We start from the raw sequence: 20819 nt of genomic DNA, 5'->3' as shown, positions 1-20819 counted from the left end.
AACAGTCTCTGTATCTCGCCACCATCATTAGATCTGTGTTTATATACAGTATATTAAAAAATAATAATAATTATTATCAGGTCCCAATCTTGCAACAAAAGCAGCAGTAAAAGGGGCGTCAAATTCAGTCATTTAACACAAAAAATAATCATTCAAGCTCGGTGGTCGTGTTTGATCCGAGTGCATCAGGGGTCAGCCCTCGCTTTGTCCAGTAATCTCTCAGGTCAATCCTTCATGGGTCATGGGATGTGCTTCAAAAGGTGGGGTGAAAAGGACAGTGGTTCCTGGACCCTAGTGCAATCACATGATTGGTCTTCAAGCTTCCCTGATTGGTTGCGGAACCGTAAGGTTGTGAGGGAGGGAAATAAGGCTTCCTATTGGCTAATGCTCTCAATGTTAGGTGTGACCAGGAAACAGTTGGAGAATACAGTATGGAGTTGTTGCTATAGCGACCGGCAACACACTGCATTCCCTTACAAGTCGGAGGAAGACGGCCACAAAGTCCTTCATCTGTGTGTCTGAATGTGACGGTAAGGTTTCTCTATAAATAACGGCTCATGAAGAACTATTAGAAGTGCGTGTGAAGGAGGACCATCTGATGTCAGATGAGCTAAGTCGGCGTCCGAGCATGTTAGTTGATGCTCTGCGAGGGGTCAGGGCTGTCCAGGTCTCTGTGGAGCGGACTGTCAAGTTGAGGTAGATTTGTTCTGGAATATTCTTCATACCATTCCTGTAAACAAACATGCAAAGAGGTAAAAACCTCAATTTGAAGAAGTTGATACAGTGTGTGAAATGCAAATAAAACCAGAGAGCAGTAATTAGTAAATCCTCTTTGACCTGGATAATAATGAAAAAGTATAAAACCACAATATTTGACTACCCCTTGTTTCCGAGTGTCTCCTTGCCCTTAGAATTGAGTTAGAAGAGGTAGTGGTTGAAATCTTCCTTATGTAATGAGACCCTCAAATAAAAGAGCATCACTTCATTAACAGCTACTAGCGCTGCTCTGTAGGCGACCCTGCCAGTCTGCAGTGACAGCAGAGGAGGGTAAAGTTCAGCTCCTCACTGCTGGGCTTTAGTTACATTTAGGGCATCATATGCCTTCAAAGAGGGGGGCAATTATTTATTATCACCCACCGTTAATTCTTCAGTGATATGAAGCTGAAATCAGATATTCACCAGATTCTTGTTAGAATTTTCCTGTTCCACCTTAAATGGAGCAGCAGTTCTGACGCCTGAGGTGCCAGAATGTATCTTCTGCTCAATTTAAGGTGGAACGTGAAATTTAGCGAGCTAGCTACCGAGACATCAGCAAACTACTAGTGATTTTTATTGTCGTAATTTTTTAAATGGAGAAAATACTCATATTTGTAGGTTTCTTTGGTTGCTTGCACAGCCATCTTGTTGGTTTTTCTGTTTTTTCTCAAGTGTCCCTCTAAAAAAAAAAAAATGGAGGGCCATGTAGCCCTAACACTTCATCCTATCCCTCTATCTCAACAAAAATTGGGACACCCTACCCCTAAGCGTGAACCCACAAAACAGAGGAGGAGTAGGGCTAGGTGGTAGTGATAGTTGCAATCAACTATTTTAGTCAATTGACACTATGAGTTAAAAGACAGAGATCCTTTTACACACATTACTCGCAATAACATTAAGCACTAACCTGAATCTCTTCTTCGTACATCTTCATGCTCAGATCACTTTTAGTCCGTGACCTCCGGCCCTGGAACACTAAACTAGAGTGCTGAGATCAAGAGAAAAGCAGTGTTACCCAGCATGCACCACAAACTGAACATTCCACAGAAAACTACTGATGTATTCCTTACAAAATGACGGAAAACAGCAAAGTTCATTTGTGTGTGTAATTCCCTATACATGAATGCGTGTGAAGGTGCGGTCTCACCCCGCTCCTCTCCATGGCAACACACATTTCCTGTAGAGAGCTGATGTTGGTTCCAGCGAGCGAGTGCTTGTAAAGTTCCAACGTCTGCAAAGCTTCAGCGCGAGTGACCTCCGCTTCAAACACGATACCCTTCTCATCTAAAACAGAGACAGTTTAATTGACCAATATGACCAAAAATGACCATATTTGTTTCAAATCCAGTACTGTGTAAAAGTCAGAGACAACCCATCGTTTATTTAATCTGCAGTCAAAAGCTATTAAGCACAAGTAGTTCATTCAGAGAGATTTCCAAGGAGATCAGATGTACACTACGATCATCCACTGGCAAAATGAAGCAAGTTGATTAAAAGATAAAAATTAAAAGACAAAAAGCTTAAATTAAAACCTTCAGAGAAAATGTGTCTCCTAACAACCACCTGGAAGAGCTGCTAGACACCAAAACTGCCCCCATCAGATAAACAGCACTTAAAGCTTTCATCTTTGAGACAGAGGAGAAAATCAAGCTGCTACAGATCTGAAAACATCCACAGGTGTTTCTGTCCATCCTTCCACTGTGAGAAGACGACTCAGCGCTATGGGTCTGAAAGGACGTGTAGCTGTCAAGAAGAACCTCACTGAGAAAAGGAGACGGACACATCAAACAAAGAAGCTGAACAATGGACTGACCACCCCAGAGTCCAGACCTCAACACCACTGAATGTGTTTGATTACTTCAGAAAATGATCAACCAGCTTCTAAGACTGAACTTTGGAGGTGTGTCTGCAGATTCTTTGAAAGTGAGTCTCCTGAAAAGAATGGAAGCTGGAATAAAGGGAAAGAGTGACTCCCTGAAAAAAAACTGACAGCATATTTAGTTTTTGAGGCTTCTGTGTTAATTTTTGGTTTCCTACTTTTTCTCTTGGGTACTGAAAATTAAATAACTTGTGTTTAAAGGCCATTTTGATAGAGACAGGGAGTCTCTGACTTTTGCACAGTACTGTAGCACCATTTGTATAAGCAGTGTGACATCATAACCATGAAGTGTCCCTAATCTAAACATGGAACTATTAAGGTATCGGTTTCTGTATCCGTTTTCTGCACTACCATATTGTTTGGATGGTCCTTGTTCACCCTGCTGTGGGCAGTTCCTTCAGTTGCATTTGTGTTTTTGACATAATTCTCAATTGTAGCAGAAGAAACTTGAGATTTTTTCCAAAATGAAACGACTGTTGTGAAGCGAAAATTTGACACCCCTGATAAATAAGATATATTTAAATTGTGTGCAGAACCTTCCGGGTCGTCCAGCGGTTCTCTGTTCTTCCGACTGTAGTTCATCCGGAACACAAAGGCGTCAAGGATAAAGGCCACGATAATCGTCATGACAACCTGCAACAGAACCAAATGGAAATGTGTAAATCAAACACACAAACACACACACACACACACACACACACACACACACACACAGAATTACCAGCACACTCACCATGGTGACAATGTAGAAGGTCATGAAGTACAGCCGGCTCCAATGTGTCGTCTGTGATGTCACACCTTCCTATATGAAAAAGCAAATTCTGATCAAGTTTTAGCAAAAATCATATTATTTATTAGATTCCATAGTTATCTAATTATTGATTAGGTTCAGTGTTTTATAAGCGATTACAGTTTCTAAAGGAAGGTCACACTCCACCAATTAGCATGGTGCTAACTGCTGTAGCCTGGTAGCTCCAGTGCTAAAACTAAACAAGCAAACTTCTAAAGGCAAAATGTATTGGCTGTAACATTGTAACTACAACTTTTTCTCCAGGTTTTCACTTAGTACATTCATATACACAGTTATTTTGTGAAATATTGATTAATATGTCATAATAATAATCTCAAGATTTAAGTTATTAATACAAAATCCTAAAATGTTAAAACTAATAATAAATTTTAAGAAACTCATTCTGTGAAAATAAGTAATTTCATAGTTAAAACTTAAAAAAAAAATCCATTATTTCAAGACACAGTCATTTTTTTTAGCAAAGTAGGTCAAGATTGAGAAAATAATCCATTATTTTGAGATACTAAAAGATACAAAAGTTTGACATACTGCTCTTAAAAACAATTAATGTCCAGACACACTTACCATAGTAATGTACCAGTTATTGACGACGGTCAACTCGAACAGGGTCACTGCAGAAACAAACAACAACTCAACTAATGCAAAGTTCAGAGTGTGAAAGCACTCATAACAGGTCTGCGTGTGAAAACGAACCAAAGCTACTGAGAATGTTGTTGAAGTTGTTGAGATAGTAGTACCCCTCCTCCAGGACCGTGCGGTTGCCGATGGTTATGTTGATTTGCCGATATGCATCAGCAACTGTACTTGTACTGAAAGCAGAAAAGACAATTACAGCATCAACAGCCGCCAGCATTTTAAAATTATGTACAAAAAAAAAAGAAAAACAGAGATAAGGATCTTACTTGCAGCAGTTTGGATAGATGACGTCAGCAAAAAACTCCATTCCAACGATGGCGAAAGAGTAGTAAAAGATAATGAGAGTCAAACCCAGACTGGAGAGAGGAAGAACGAAAAGAATATAAGACTAAGATCTAAAACAGAGAACAAAAAGTGAACGTAACTGAACTGTTAGTAACTGAGGTCAGACCCACCTGGCCATGCGTGGGAACAGCTCAAACATGGTGTCCAGCACATTCCGGTAACGCTGCTTGATTTTAAACAAGCTGCAAAACAAGAGAAATTATGGAAATTACAGTATGTTGACATTTTGTACTGTTAAACATGTCAGTATTCACAGGGATGGGAATCTCTAGGCAACTCACAGTTCATTAAAATTCTAAAAGGATTATTCATCCTTATTTTTGATTTCTAAAGCCTATCTTATGATTTCTTTTCATTTTTTTATATTTACAATTTTCGCAATCAGTATCAGCTCGTTTGAATCTGAATGTACTCCTACGTCTTAATGTTTCACTAACAGATTTAAACTAACAGCTACAAAAATAAACTAGATGGCGAAAGTTCAGAAACAAAGTTGCCTGCTATGACCCCCGTGGTTACTAAGGTGTTCCTATGTTATCCCAGGTGGTTGCTAAGGTCATTGCAATGAAATCCCAGATGGTTGCTAAGCTGTTGCTAGGTCATTGCTATGGTATCCAAGATGGTTGCTAAGGTGTTGCTAGGGCATTGCTATGTAATCCCAGGTGGTTGCTAAGGTGTTGCTAGGTCATTTCTACGGTATCCCAGGTGGTTGCTAAGCTGTTGCAAGGTCATTGCTATAGTATCCAAGACGGTTGCTAAAGTGTTGCTAGGCCATTGCTAAGGAATGCCAGGTAGTTGCTAAGGTGTTACTAGGCCATTGCAATGTTATCCCAGGTGGTTGCTAAGGTGTTGCTAGGCCATTGGTATGAAATCCCATGTGGTTGCTAAGGTGTTGCTAGGCCATTGCAATGTTATCCTAGATGGTTGCTAAGGTGTTGTTAAGCCATTGATATATTATCCCAGATGATTGCTAAGATGTTGCTAGGCCACTGCTATGGAATCCCAGGTGGTTGCTAAGGTGCTGCTAGGCCACTGCTATGGAATCCCAGGCGGTTGCTAAGGTGTTGCTGGGCCATTGCTATGGAATCTCAAATGGTTGCTAAGATGTTGTTAGGCCATTCCTATGTTATCTCAGGTGGTTGTTAAGGTGTTGCTAGGCCATTGCTGTGGAATCCCAGGTGGTTGCTAGGGTGTTGCTAGGCCATTGCTATGGAATCTCAAGTGGTTGCTAAGGTGTTGCTTATCCATTGCTGTTTCCTCAAGTGGTTAATATTAAGACAGTTAAGATGTTGCTTAATAAAATTAAATATTTTTTTTTAATATTTAATATTTTTTAATATTTAATATTTTTGTTCTTTACATCACACTGTATACAACAAAGTCAACAGTGCTAATTGATCATCAGAGATTTCTGACACTGTTGATCATATTTGACTGTAAACAGAAACTTTTATTCCATAGCCGATGTAAAAATCTGAATATGATGTATGACGTTTATCGATATAGACTCTGTCAAGAGAGAATCGTGAGGCATCTTAGAATCAATTGTTTTTCCCATCCTTAGTGTGAAGAGAGCTGTTTTAATAAAGAAAACGTTCACAGACACAGACCGAAGAAGCTGCAGAGGCCTCAGCACCACGATGAAGTAGAAAGGCTCCATCTGGAAGGCCAGAGCAATCAATCCCAGAAAGGCAAAGACGGTCACAGAGAAATCAAACCTTGGAGAGAAAACATGAGGACAGCACATGAATGAAAGCCCGGTTGTCCGAGAGGGACGGGTCATGGTCTGTCAGTGCGTTTGTGCTCTTACAGGTTCCAGCCGGAGCTGAAGTAAGCGACTGGGCCGAGACCAGTGATCTTTAACAGAACCTCCACGCCATAAACTACAAAACAAGACAAGAACAGAACAGAATGATTGTAGGAAATTAGAAAACAATCGCTTACATATGAAATCTGACTGAAATCATCTCATCATCATTATAGTCAACTCATATTATATTTGCCCCGTTTTTAAGATCAATGGGCCTCATTCACCAATATCTTCCTTTTTTTCTTAAATGTGTTCCTGAGAAAGATTCTAAGAAAAAGTCTACGTCAGATTCATGACGTGTTCTTAAAGCGCAGAATTTGTTCTCTTGAGTGTGTGCATATTCCATTCTTATGTAAGAACAAATATAAAAACACTGGTCAATGTTAGAACCTTCATAAAAACTGCATGAATGGATTTTAAGAAGAAATTTCTTCTTATGAACAGTTGATGAATGAGGTCCAATGATTGTTAACATCTTTTTAAGATCCCAACAAATAAAACAATAAAGTTTCCATTGCACAACAACAAACAAATTCAACCCGAATAGCTGAAAATCAATTTGAGGTTTGAGAACACAATCTTTTCAGTGTGTTTGATGCTGTAATCAATTCTGCTGTCCTGTAGCCCTTCATCATTGGTCAGTTTAATATAGTTAAACATACATAGTGGCCCTTTCCAACCCAGGCTTTAGGCACGTTCTGAGAATTTAGGAACCCCATTAGTAAAGAATAACATATTTAATAAAATGTTAAACATCTGTTTAAGACTTGCGTCTTTTTACTGGTCATTGTTTACCTGTAATCTTTTGAAATACATTAAAAATGAATAATTGCCTAGTTATTAAAATATATTATACTGTAATACAGTATTAACAATAATTGAATTGAGTAATAATGACCAAAAAATTCAAATATAGAATTACACTGTAATACAGTAATATAGAATTATACTGATACTTTACCTAAGCAATAATAATAAAATAATAATTCAAAAAGTATTATACTTTATTTTAATGCAATGAGGATAACAGATTAAATAAAAAAAGACAATTACCAGCAAATTAAAATATAGAATTATAGAACTATACTGAGTATAAGAGTAATTAAACTTTAAAGTTATAATTACAGAGAGTCAGGCTTACTTGTAAGGAAGACGATGTAGTTCCACGGTACTTGTTGAGACCAGGAAAAGTCACCTGAGCAAAAAACACAGTATTGTACACACAGTGACACACACTGTTCCTGGTGAGAAACGGAAGCTGGAAAATTCTTGAATCCTTACTGTTTAACATGTTGGTCTCCACCAGAATCCAGACTCCATTGACCGCTACAACAATATCTGCACAAGGAAGAAACATCATTTCCTTAAAGAGACTAAAGAGCTGTGCAGGAATCAATCTACAGCCAGAGAAGAGCTGTAGTTCACTGCACAGGATGTTACAGTGAAAATGACCAGCTAAATGGATGGTGAGTCCAGCAGACTACTGGAAATGCTAGAGTTAGCTTAGGTTAACTTTAGATTAGAGCATATTTAGATATGGCATTTTAATATATCGTCACTTTCCAAAGAAAAACATGCATCTTTTTTTTTTATCATTACTTTTCTACATCATTTGAGCCCGACAGCTGCTCCTTACACTGTGTGACAATTTCATGATGAGTGGATCAACAGAAGTGCTTTAAAATTGCTTGGAATAAAATCACTTTACAATAACTTACATTGAAAGTAAAGAACATTTTTGGCCTCTCCTGCAAACTTTAAACTGCAGGTTTTTTTTTGGACAGCGAAGATATACAAAGTAGTAACTTGGGAGTTTTGCTAACATACAACATTTATCAGTGCTCCTATTGGTCCATGCATTCACTCAATATGAAGGACGGCTGGTGTTTAGAAATGGTGTAAAATCAAAATGAAAAACTGAAATGTTTCGAGGTTTTGATCTGACAACCATGATAAATAAACCAATTCTTGTGACCATGAACTTCAGATAAGACGGCACTAGCAAACTGCAAATACTGATGCTTGGCATGCAGGATTGCACACAGAATTTAAGTACAAAAACCCAAAAAACCCAAAATACTTACAAATCGCGTACTGAAAAGCTTTGGACTTGACCACAAGATTGATCCCTGTGGAGAAAAAGGTAAAGCTGTCAATTCATACATACTCCTGTATTCTATTCCTTACAAACAATAAATGAAATCTGGCCAAGTGTAGCTCAAAACAGTGAAAATCCAAATACAGTTCATGTGAAAATGATAAACCATGTATAGAAAAGTCTGGTCAAATGTAATAGAATCGAATGACACCTTTGAAGATGAGGAAGGCAGTGTGAGGAAGATCATCAAACCAGTGTTCCCCACTACGCCGCGCCTAGCATACATATAAAAACAAATGCATGATTTAATCAAATCATTTAAACTGAAGGAAACTGAATTTAAATCCAAGTAATCTACAGTACTGTGTAAAAGTCAGAGAACCTTTACAGCTTTCAGTTAAAACAGCCATTAAGCAAGTATTATTAATTTTTCAGGAGATGTTTCTTGAGGTGGTTGGATTTAAGATAATGCATTTGTATAAGGAAGGAGAACGTTATGGAGTTTCCAAAACTGGAGTTCAAAAAATTGATTAAAAGCTCCAGAGAAAATGTGTCTCCTAACAACCACCTGGAAGACCTGGTAGACCCCAAAACTGCCCCAATCAGATAAACAGCGCTTAAAGCTTTCATCTCTGAGAGAGAGGAGAAAATCAAGCTGCTTCAGATCTGAAAACATCCACAGGTGTTTCTGTCCATCCTCTGAGAAGAAAAGGAAATAGACAAAAAACATTTGCACTACAGCATCAAAACCGCACACCTGAGGTTTTATAGACTTGCAAGCAGCAGAAGGCAGGATGTACGTCGCCGAAACAAACAAAACAACCATCAGTCAAGCATGAAGGAGGATTAGTGCAACTTTGAGGATGTGTAGAAGCATCTAGAACTGGTGATTTGTTTTTGATTGAAATTTTAAGTACCCACTGGAAAACGCTGGACTACAAAGAAATTAATTTTAGAGCAAAATAATGACCCCAAGCACACTGCTGAGATGACCAACACATATTTATCAAACAAAGAAGCTGATGGTGCTTTCAGAACAATGGACTGACCACCCCAGAGTCCAGACCTCAACACCACTGAATGTGTTTGATTACTTCAGAAAATGATCAACCAGCTTCTAAGACTGAACTTCGGAGGTGTGTCTGCAGATTCTTTGAGGAACTGAAAGTGAGTCTCCTGAAAAGAATGGAGGCTGGAATGAAGGTGAAGAGTGGACTGAAAAATGAATAACTTCAGTTACTTAATAGCTGTTTGGATTGTAAATTAATTAATTAAATAAATAAATAAATAAATAATGGTTGGTCTCTGACTATTGCACAGGACAGTATAGAACAAATCTGCATCTTCGGTACAGAAGTGTCTCTGAAATATTTGTGATGTGTGCCACATAAGATTTACCTTCCATTTCAGGCCCATCACTTCATAGATCTTATAAAAGTCCTGGAGGCTGAAATCCAAAAAGAGTAAATGATGCAAAATACATGACTTTCAGTTTCAGTAAATAAAGTCAAATTAAACAAATGAGAAAATATTAGACTTTGTCACTTATTTATTGAGGAAAATGATCCGATATTATAGACCTATGGTGGCAAAAGTATGTGAACCTTAGAATCAGCAGATAATTTGAAGGTGAAATTAGAGTGAGGTGTTTTCAATCAATGGGGTGGCAATCAGGGGCAAGTGACCACCCTGCTTTATTTAAAGAGCAGGGATCTATCACAGTCTGACCTTCACAACAGGTGTACAAACGGATCAAATGCAAGACTATCGTTACGCCCCACTGCATTCCAACATTAAAAACCTTATCCCATCTGTGAAACATGGTGGTGGTAGTATCATGGTTTGGGCCTGGTTTGCTGCATCTGGGCCAGGAAGGCTTGCCATCATTGATGGAACAATGAACTCTGAATTATGCCAGCAAATTCTACAGGAAAATGTCAGACATGTGTCCATGAGCTGAAACTCAGAGAATGTGGGTCATGCAGCAAGACAACGACCCTAAGCACACAAGTCATTCTACAAAAGATGGCTAAAGAAGAATAAAGTTAATGTTGGAATGGCCAAGTCAAAGTCCTGACCTTAATCCTATAGAGATGCTGTGGAAGGACCTGAAGCAGCAGTTCATGGGAGGAAATCCACCAACATAACAGAGGTGAAGCTGTTTTGCATGGAGGGGCTAAAACCCCCCCCCCGAGCCGATGTTCAGGACTAATCAACAGTTACCAGAAACGTTTAGTTGCAGTTAATGCTGCACAAGAGGGTCACACCAGATACTGAAAGCAAAGGTTCACATACTTTTGCCACTCACAGATATGAAATAATGGATAATTCTCCTCAATAAATAAATGACCAAGTCTAATATTTTTGTCTCATTTGTTTAATTTGGTTCTCTTTATCTAATATTAGGAAATCTGATGACGTTTTAGGTCGAATTTATGCAGACATTTAGAAAATTCTAAAGGGTTTACAAACTTTCAAGCACCACTGTATATGTCTGTGCACACCTGAGCATGGTGGTTCCTGACTGGTTCAGGGCTTTAAAGGTGAGGAAACGATCACGTGCGCTCATTCGCGGTCGATAAAAACGTAGCAAACCATCAAACTGTTTTAGCGAGACTCCATCAGGCCTCTAAAACACAAACACAGAACATAAAGTCAAACATATTTATGTAACTGAGGAACTTAAGACTCTGAACAGAGCAGCAGCCAGTGCTTTCTGAGCTTACCTGACGGCTAACCAGCAGCTGGAAGGCGTGTTCAATGGCAGAACGTTTGTGCAAAAGAAGGGATTTGAACTTCACCTTCTCCACTCCGTTAAAGGTGTCAAAGACCACAGCCAGAAGCTGCACAGAGGAAAAGAAACAGACCAAAAAAAAAAAAATTCAGATATCTACAAAACTGGACAAAAACCCAAAACAGACATCATTTTTAGCTAAATAACCTAAACTACAGGTAATACCTAATATAAAAATGTATTTCATTAATTCCTTTTTTATTTATTCTATATTTTATTACGCAATTTATATTTTTTTTAACTTAAATAAACATTATAAACTAGCTAATTTCCAGTCAAAACAGACATTAAGTACAAGTAACTTTTAAGTATCAAGGGGAAAAAAGAACACATTTATTTAACATAAAACTACACAGAAGCCTTAACAACTAAATATAATTAGATGTTTCAGTGTTTACTGCACGTGTGTCAGGCTCCAGTCCTCATGGACCAAAACACTGCAGACTTCAGCAGACAGCCTCATTAAACACACCTGATTCAGCTCATCAGCTAATTTGCAAGACCTTCATGAACTGAATTCAGAGCGACAGATGAGGGTAAACACTGATCTTCACAGCACTTTGGCCCGAAAGGTCCCCAGCTTGACATGCCTGGTTTAGTGTGTCACTCTTTGCCTTCATTCCAGCTTCCATTCTTTTCAGGAGACTCACTTTCAGTTCCTCAAAGAATCTGCAGACACACCTCCAAAGTTCAGTCTTAGAAGTTGGTTTAGTATTTTCTGAAGTAATCAAACACATTCAGTGATGTTGAGGACTGGACACTGGATGGTCAATCCATCGTTCAGCTTCTTTGTTTGATGTGTCCGTCTCCTTTTCTCAGTGAGGTTCTTCTTGACAGCTACACATCCTTTCAGACCCACAGCGCTGAGTCGTCTTCTCACAGTGGAAGGATGGACAGAAACACCTGTGGATGTTTTCAGATCTGAAGCAGCTTGATTTTCTCCTCTGTCTCAAAGATGAAAGCTTTAAGTGCTGTTTATCTGATGGGGGCAGTTTTGGTGTCTAGCAGCTCTTCCAGGTGGTTGTTAGGAGACACATTTTCTCTGAAGGTTTTAATTTAAGCTTTTTGTCTTTTAATTTTTATCTTTTAATCAACTTGCTTCATTTTGCCAGTGGATGATCATAGTGTACATCTGATCTCCTTGGAAATCTCTCTGAATGAACTACTTGTGCTTAATAGCTTTTGACTGCAGATTAAATAAACGATGGGTTGTCTCTGACTTTTACACAGTACTGGATTTGAAACAAATATGGTCATTTTTGGTCATATTGGTCAATTAAACTGTCTCTGTTTTAGATGAGAAGGGTATCGTGTTTGAAGCGGAGGTCACTCGCGCTGAAGCTTTGCAGACGTTGGAACTTTACAAGCACTCGCTCGCTGGAACCAACATCAGCTCTCTACAGGAAATGTGTGTTGCCATGGAGAGGAGCGGGGTGAGACCGCACCTTCACACGCATTCATGTATAGGGAATTACACACACAAATGAACTTTTCTGTTTTCCGTCATTTTGTAAGGAATACATCAGTAGTTTTCTGTGGAATGTTCAGTTTGTGGTGCATGCTGGGTAACACTGCTTTTCTCTTGATCTCAGCACTCTAGTTTAGTGTTCCAGGGCCGGAGGTCACGGACTAAAAGTGATCTGAGCATGAAGATGTACGAAGAAGAGATTCAGGTTAGTGCTTAATGTTATTGCGAGTAATGTGTGTAAAAGGATCTATGTCTTTTAACTCATAGTGTCAATTGACTAAAATAGTTGATTGCAACTATCACTACCACCTAGCCCTACTCCTCCTCTGTTTTGTGGGTTCACGCTTAGGGGTAGGGTGTCCCAATTTTTGTTGAGATAGAGGGATAGGATGAAGTGTTAGGGCTACATGGCCCTCCATAGAGGGACACTTGAGAAAAAACAGAAAAACCAACAAGATGGCTGTGCAAGCAACCAAAGAAACCTACAAATATGAGTATTTTCTCCATTTAAAAAATTACGACAATAAAAATCACTAGTAGTTTGCTGATGTCTCGGTAGCTAGCTCGCTAAATTTCACGTTCCACCTTAAATTGAGCAGAAGATACATTCTGGCACCTCAGGCGTCAGAACTGCTGCTCCATTTAAGGTGGAACAGGAAAATTCTAACAAGAATCTGGTGAATATCTGATTTCAGCTTCATATCACTGAAGAATTAACGGTGGGTGATAATAAATAATTGCCCCCCTCTTTGAAGGCATATGATGCCCTAAATGTAACTAAAGCCCAGCAGTGAGGAGCTGAACTTTACCCTCCTCTGCTGTCACTGCAGACTGGCAGGGTCGCCTACAGAGCAGCGCTAGTAGCTGTTAATGAAGTGATGCTCTTTTATTTGAGGGTCTCATTACATAAGGAAGATTTCAACCACTACCTCTTCTAACTCAATTCTAAGGGCAAGGAGACACTCGGAAACAAGGGGTAGTCAAATATTGTGGTTTTATACTTTTTCATTATTATCCAGGTCAAAGAGGATTTACTAATTACTGCTCTCTGGTTTTATTTGCATTTCACACACTGTATCAACTTCTTCAAATTGAGGTTTTTACCTCTTTGCATGTTTGTTTACAGGAATGGTATGAAGAATATTCCAGAACAAATCTACCTCAACTTGACAGTCCGCTCCACAGAGACCTGGACAGCCCTGACCCCTCGCAGAGCATCAACTAACATGCTCGGACGCCGACTTAACTCATCTGACATCAGATGGTCCTCCTTCACACGCACTTCTAATAGTTCTTCATGAGCCGTTATTTATAGAGAAACCTTACCGTCACGTTCAGACACACAGATGAAGGACTTTGTGGCCGTCTTCCTCCGACTTGTAAGGGAATGCAGTGTGTTGCCGGTTGCTATAGCAACAACTCCATACTGTATTCTCCAACTGTTTCCTGGTCACACCTAACATTGAGAGCATTAGCCAATAGGAAGCCTTATTTCCCTCCCTCACAACCTTACGGTTCCGCAACCAATCAGGGAAGCTTGAAGACCAATCATGTGATTGCACTAGGGTCCAGGAACCACTGTCCTTTTCACCCCACCTTTTGAAGCACATCCCATGACCCATGAAGGATTGACCTGAGAGATTACTGGACAAAGCGAGGGCTGACCCCTGATGCACTCGGATCAAACACGACCACCGAGCTTGAATGATTATTTTTTGTGTTAAATGACTGAATTTGACGCCCCTTTTACTGCTGCTTTTGTTGCAAGATTGGGACCTGATAATAATTATTATTATTTTTTAATATACTGTATATAAACACAGATCTAATGATGGTGGCGAGATACAGAGACTGTTCTCATTGTGTTCAGGCGTCTTTCAGATCAGCTCTCTGACGATGCCGAAGTTCTCATTGTAAGAATCCAGCAACGTGGCACATTTAAGGTCCATTTTATTTTATTTTATTCATTTATTTTTATTTGTTTGGTCACAGTTTATTTTGAGAGTCCTCTATAGTTCATCCACTAACACTTTAATTGTTAACTTACTATCTGGTCAGTTTTGGGATTAAATTCCAAAAATATTTTCACTCAGTAGTCCAGAAAGTCCATATATGGAAACTAAGCCCGCTTTGATTTCATTGTTTTTGTGATGTCACAAAAACCAACACATTTACTTACATACATACATACACCTATTCAACCTACAGCAGTTCAGCCCCGCCCACTCACCCTGAAGTTATAAGGAGTGTTTCATCCTGGACTTCCTTTTGAATGAGGCACAATACAGGGCAGGCAATCACAATGGAGCTCATTTGCATACATCCATCTTAAATGGACAGTAACAAAAACAGCCTGTTTAATTCTAAGGGATAAAACGAGGTTGGAAAATGGTCATAAAAATGATTTTATGCATCAAAAAAAACGATGCAGACTTCAGGAAAAAAATAATTATACAAATACAAAGAATATGTAAAATATGTAGTCTTTAGAGAAAACAAAGCATCTACAGTGGACTCTCAGGATAAAATGTTACCAATTTTTTTTTTATACCAAGTACACCTAATCACGAACCTAAAGTTAGCATTAACCTGCGCGATAATAGTGTTAAAGGGACACCCCAGCCAGATTAGGAAAACTCTTCTGATGATGCAACTTGAAGGTGGGAGCAGCTTTTGAAAACTTGTGGGGGGCTGCTTGAAATGTGTTTTCTAGCTTCCTAGCAGTAACGTTACCTATCCGGCTTTGTTTTACATAGCAAAAAAGTAAATTCATAAACACAAAAGGCGGCACTCGTGTGCATGCTGACATGGCCCTCCAGCAAACCTTACCATCTTCAGGATACATCATTAGAAGGGTTTTTCGTAGTCTGGCTGAAGTGTCCCTTTAAGAATGACTGAAGACCGTTGCACGGCCACCACAATGCGGAAAATAGAAAATATTCTGAAACAGTTTTTTTCACACCAAAACTCAGAATGTGACGCAAATATTTTCCAGAAAAAACAAGCAAACCAGCAAATAACAAAGGTTTAGTTTTCTTCTCCAAACGGGTAACCAGCGATGTTGAGAAGGCTACTTTCCCTTTTGGACACGTAAACGGAACTGAAATTTTCGGGAGCTGAAACTTTGAGCACTTTTACAAGTCGCTCAGACGTCCGTGGCCCAGATGGAACAGATTTTGGAGATGGACCTCCAAACAGGACGAACCTGAAGACAAACCAATCATTTTGATGTTGGTCAAAAAGTTCTCTTTGCTGGGACGCAGCTGATCGGTCAGCTTGGTTGTTGCCATGTCAACACCAGAGACAACAGTGACTGGCGGAGTGAGTTCATGTTGCCTGCAGAAGTTAGTAAGAATCGAACAATAATGTCACAAAAAAAAAAAACGTGTGATGATATCAGTTACAGTTCTATGCAAAAGTTTGAGCACCCCCAGTCAAATTACAATGTTGTGTCGATTTTCTAAGCGAACATAAGTTAATGCACAGTTACTGTCTCTTTTTTTTTTTTCTTAATGCAACATATTGGAAATAAATGAGAAATAAAATGTAAAATGTGCCATATTTTTGCACAGGCCGCGTTTTATGTGGCTACATTTTATTTCACGTCACCAGGGGTGCACAAACTTTTGCACACAACGCACGTGTTCCAAGACGAATCGTGCTCGGTGTGTAAGGGCCTTGAGAGTGGGCGTCGTTAGCATGTCATGCTAACTGTGCTCCGCTAACTTTAATTCTAGCAGCTTTTACTCTGAGAGTTTTCCGCTACAGTGCTGTATGTCCATCTGTCTGCTGACCGGACATTTTAACGGATGAAGCAATACGTCAAACTGTACACAAACATGCCGTAGAATGTGTGCGGTGATCCTCGTTCGTGGCGGCTGGATGAACGTCTTTGAAGCTAAGTAGCTTAAGGATTTTCGCTTCCGATTGAAGTAAGAGACTCGTCCATCGTCAGCATTCGGAATCGCCTCCCGGTTGGGCATGTGGAGCCTGGCAGTGCTGACCTGCAGTATTTTAACGCCCTTTTCCTTTTCTTTTACTTTGACTTTCTCCTTCCTTACGGATTCTCTTATATCTAATCTGATTAGAAATATCTATCTTGTACTTAATGGCCGTTTCTAAAGAAATTAAATACATAATAATAAAATACAGTATAACATACTCTGTAATATATTAGTAAATAAAAGGTATAAATAAAAGACAGCAATAAATAAATAAATAAATAAACAGATGAAAACAGACCAGGTTCATGATGAAGTAGAGTTCGATGGAGAGATAAACGATGAAGAACACACATGACCAGCGATTCCGCGAGTACGCCGGCATCATGACGTCAGGAAAACTGCCAGAAACACAAACAGGAAGTGATTCACAACCGGCAAATGTTAAACTCTTAAAACGTACATTTTTATTATGACGGGATGATATTTCTATATGCTGTATTTTATGGTCCTTTTAATTTCTTAAAATGCCAGAAAGTTACAAAACAAAGTTAAACAGAAACGTCTACATTTACAGATATGAATGTGCACTTACTTTGCCGTAGTCAGCAGCACAAACAAACTTACAATGCTGTTTTCAAGCGTGTTAAAATACTGTAGAGAGAAAAAGAGACAACATGACACTCAGTATGCATTTGTTTTTTTGAGAGAAAACAAAAACAAAACTCACAAGATTTTCAGAGAGAGAATATGTTTGAATGTTTGTGTGCGTCAGACTCACATGGTCAGCTGGATTGGTTGAAAACAGGCAGAAGCCGAGAATGGCGAAGATGACCATGAAGAACAGCAGAAGAAGAAGAATATCTATGAAAGGAGGGAGTGACTGGAAGATCTGGCGCAGGTTTCTGAAAACACAACTGTGTTTAACCTCTTAAACTCCTTGAGACCACTGGTGGTTCCAAAACACACTTTGTCATATTCTTCGTAACTTTCATATTTCATAAGCTACATTCTAAAGCTGGGGGTCGTATGAGAGCTGTAACTGTCTTCTGTCCAGTCAAATAGATGGGTGATGTAATTTTAAACCCTTATAATAAAAGAAGCTGAACTGTTTTTTTTTTCTACTGAAAGTCGACCAATTTTCCACAAATCTGGGCTATAAACTATAAACAGATGGTGTCTCTTCAGTGATCTGCTCTGTAAAAATTATTTTTATAAAATAATACAAAGAGCGTCTAAGATTTTTGGCTTTCAGCAGTAAATTGTAAGCAAATAGCAATATGTTTATGATCATAAAACACGTTCTGTTCATTTGAGGGGAGCTTTTACAAAAAATTAATAAATATAATAATTTACATTTATTTCATGCAGTTACTGAATAATTTGCCTTATGATTTGGTCATGTAAATTCAGATGAAAAAACCAAAATACACCCTGGAAAATAAGAGGTTAACTGTTTTTCATGTCATACAGTATCTACATTTTGTACAGTGAGACAAAGATTTTTATACGCATACAGCGCTGCACAGTGCTTGTCTCTCCAAAGCAATAACTTCTGTTTACGTTGAAATTTTCAAGCAACGTAAAGGGCAACGTTCAAATCCTATTAAAATTAAATAAATAAATAAAAATGACAGGATAAACATCTAACACTTTTGGTGAATATTCACCTTCACTGCTAGAAAATGAATAAATAAATAAATAAAAATTAATTAATTCAAAATGTATTCCTTTATGTTATACACTATGTATCCCGCAAGGCTGGCATCCTTAAAAACAATTACATTTCATAATTCACCGTAATTTAAAACGTTTTTTCATTTTTGATTTGTTTTTAATTAAAAATGTTCTGGTATAAACACATTTATACTTTCCTTTCTACAAACGGTGTCCCAAAGATGTCACGAGATGCTCTAATGTTGTGTCCAGTAAGCAGACGGACCAGTTTGACTGGATTTCTGCTTACCCAGACAGCAGCAATCATACAGTATCTTTTTAAATCTTTGGTGATGTGTTTACACAGTCAGTTTAGCTGAGTGGAGCCAAGTTCATATTCCACTGCTAACTTAGTGTCTACCCAAGGTCATGTCTTCTAGTAATCAGCCCGCTATGTCGCTCAGCATCTTCACCAAAATGTCCTGCACAGTCAAAACTACAACCATTTCTCTAGGTTTAAATGTTGCTTTCCGTTTTAATATTAATAATAATAATAAAAACTTGTCTTTCTTCAGCCTTTCAAAGAAAAAGGAGGACACAGTGGAATCGTAAGGAGAGCACGGCTGTGTTCAGCCTTCAGCCAAGACTACCTGGGGACGACAACTTATTATGGCCTAATACAGGGGTCGGCAACATGCAGCTCTTTTACAGTCCTGTTGCGGCTCCACAGCAGAATTAGATTTTTAGCTAAATATAAAATAATCTTCCTTTGCGGTAAAATAAAACTCTGCTGATCGTTCTAACACTATTTTAACGAACGCAGGAGTTAATGTAGAACTGCTAATTTACTAAAATTTAACCCTGAAGGTTGGTGCACAGACTGCTGTTCACCATAGCACGTAGACAACAATCTCGCCTAGCTAGTAGCTAACGAAAAGACAAAGAAAAAGATTTAAGATGAACATCGATAATTTGGAGACTAACGGACTTATTTACATTTATAATCACTCCAGCTGGTTTCCTGATATGTTTAATCTGCAACGAGAAACTGTCAAACACTAAAAAATCATGAAGCTGAAGTCGCTTCTCATTCACCAGCTTCTTGTTTGAATTTTCCTGTTCCACCTTAAATGATGCAGCAGTTATATTCTGGCACCTCAGGCACCATTTAAGGTGGAACGGGACAATTTAAACAAGAAGCTGGTGAATGAGAAGCGACTTCAGCCTCGTAACAAAACGTTGAAAGACCTTTTACAAGAAACTGTTCTACTTTTGTGGAAAAGTTTCCTGCTGGAGATGTGAGAAAAGTGGCTACAGCTGAGCTAAAGCTTGAAGCAGAGCAAAGTAAGTCTGTGTTTTTTGTTTCTTTATATTATTGTAATCTATACTTAAGCAATAGAACACGAGAGGAAGTGTGTTATCACGAAATAACATGACGAGTGCGGTAGGTCATCGCAGGCGTGATGTTATTCGCGATAACACACTCCCTCTTGTGTTCTACTGCTTTTATACAACAGTTAAATAAATAAAGTAAGAAATTAATAAACTGGGCCGTGAACGCAGCGTTTAATATGTTTTAATGTTTGCAATTCCTTCACCAAATTATAGTTCCTTAACAAGCAGCTTGTTGCTACATCAGAGTAACGAGCTCCGCCCACTCGCTGCACAGTCTGCTGTAAGCCTCGCATTATGAAGTGCGGACTGAGCCATAAAACTGCCGCAATATCAAGTTCAGCTCAGATTTGTCAGTTTTTTCCAGATCAGTATTAATGTTGTTTTGTTCCAGCCAGTCTGTAAAGCATCTTATAGCCCATTTAGTTTGGCGAATGGTGTTGGGTTCATTTCTGGCTGATTCCAGGTTGTTTAGCTGTTCTTCTGTCACAGCTGCCGACTGAAAAGCTGCTCAGTGGTGATGACAGTTTGGGAATTTAGTGTCGTCTCATCTTCAGAGTCTGACCAAATCGGCTGTCGGTCAAATGTGATCTTAAAAGTGTCCGTTTTCTGTTTGTGGCAAAGTAAGAAGTAAAACCTTCAAATGTCTTGAGCATCTCCTACAGCTGTCAAAGTCGTTGCTGAGCAACGGCGTCTCAGTGGAGTGACACAGTGTTTGTGAAAAAACGTGATGTTATGGCAAAATATCCACACGGTTAGAACGCTTCTCAACCAATCAGCTTGCATGGCCGGAACCAATTGTTGTAATAGGACATTACCACACACTGAGACATATTGACAGCCAAGATGGTGAAATGTTACTTCAGTAAAATGGACAAAGACGTTGTGGCTTTCAAGGTGGTTTGATTTGTGTTGAAAGGGTCTTCTTAACATCTGGGTTGCTGACCTCTGGGCCTAACACCATGTTCATCGTTAGGTTATTGCGATCTAATGTGATTGCCGTTTTATGAAAAATGCTTTGTTTAAATCTGAAAAAATGTCAGGAATCCACTAGAGGTAAGTGAACACCCGTATTCGAGCGTGCGCTAAGCAAACTAACCACAGTCTGGCAAAAAACATGGGTCTCAGTTCGCAGCTGGTCGGAAGGCATTCTTGTGATGGTCTACAGTAAACGAGGGAAGTCAGCATCAGAGCATGTTTTCCTGCTTCTTCTAGCACCATGTCAGCACTGGC

At 39.0% G+C, this 20819-nt stretch overlaps 1 protein-coding gene and 1 long non-coding RNA gene across 3 annotated transcripts in view; one reads left to right on the top strand and one right to left on the bottom strand.

The window, feature by feature from the left end:
• Positions 1-631: 631 nt before the first annotated feature.
• The window catches only part of tpcn1 (two pore segment channel 1), a 37783-nt gene continuing 17595 nt past the window's right edge, over positions 632-20819 (bottom strand). For both annotated transcript variants that reach the window (XM_036580039.1, XM_036580038.1), the window contains exons 6-26: positions 17320-17443; positions 17134-17192; positions 16840-16939; positions 11062-11178; positions 10840-10964; positions 9734-9782; positions 8547-8610; positions 8322-8366; positions 7519-7575; positions 7379-7432; positions 6238-6310; positions 6038-6145; positions 4538-4609; positions 4349-4438; positions 4140-4255; positions 4011-4057; positions 3369-3437; positions 3172-3268; positions 1904-2040; positions 1664-1744; positions 632-730 (exon numbers count right to left, since the gene is read on the bottom strand). In XM_036580039.1, coding sequence (XP_036435932.1) covers positions 632-730; positions 1664-1744; positions 1904-2040; positions 3172-3268; positions 3369-3437; positions 4011-4057; positions 4140-4255; positions 4349-4438; positions 4538-4609; positions 6038-6145; positions 6238-6310; positions 7379-7432; positions 7519-7575; positions 8322-8366; positions 8547-8610; positions 9734-9782; positions 10840-10964; positions 11062-11178; positions 16840-16939; positions 17134-17192; positions 17320-17443 — 1783 coding nt within the window. The remainder of the gene's footprint in view (positions 731-1663; positions 1745-1903; positions 2041-3171; positions 3269-3368; positions 3438-4010; positions 4058-4139; positions 4256-4348; positions 4439-4537; positions 4610-6037; positions 6146-6237; positions 6311-7378; positions 7433-7518; positions 7576-8321; positions 8367-8546; positions 8611-9733; positions 9783-10839; positions 10965-11061; positions 11179-16839; positions 16940-17133; positions 17193-17319; positions 17444-20819) is intronic.
• On the top strand, positions 12152-14772 carry LOC118814435. Its single transcript, XR_005007721.1, has 3 exons — positions 12152-12562; positions 12722-12802; positions 13724-14772. It is a non-coding gene; the product is annotated as an uncharacterized LOC118814435 (long non-coding RNA).

The sequence above is a fragment of the Colossoma macropomum genome, unplaced genomic scaffold (assembly GCF_904425465.1).
Source record: "Colossoma macropomum unplaced genomic scaffold, Colossoma_macropomum, whole genome shotgun sequence".
Taxonomy (NCBI): Eukaryota; Metazoa; Chordata; class Actinopteri; order Characiformes; family Serrasalmidae; genus Colossoma; species Colossoma macropomum.
This window is presented reverse-complemented; position numbering and strand designations above follow the sequence as displayed.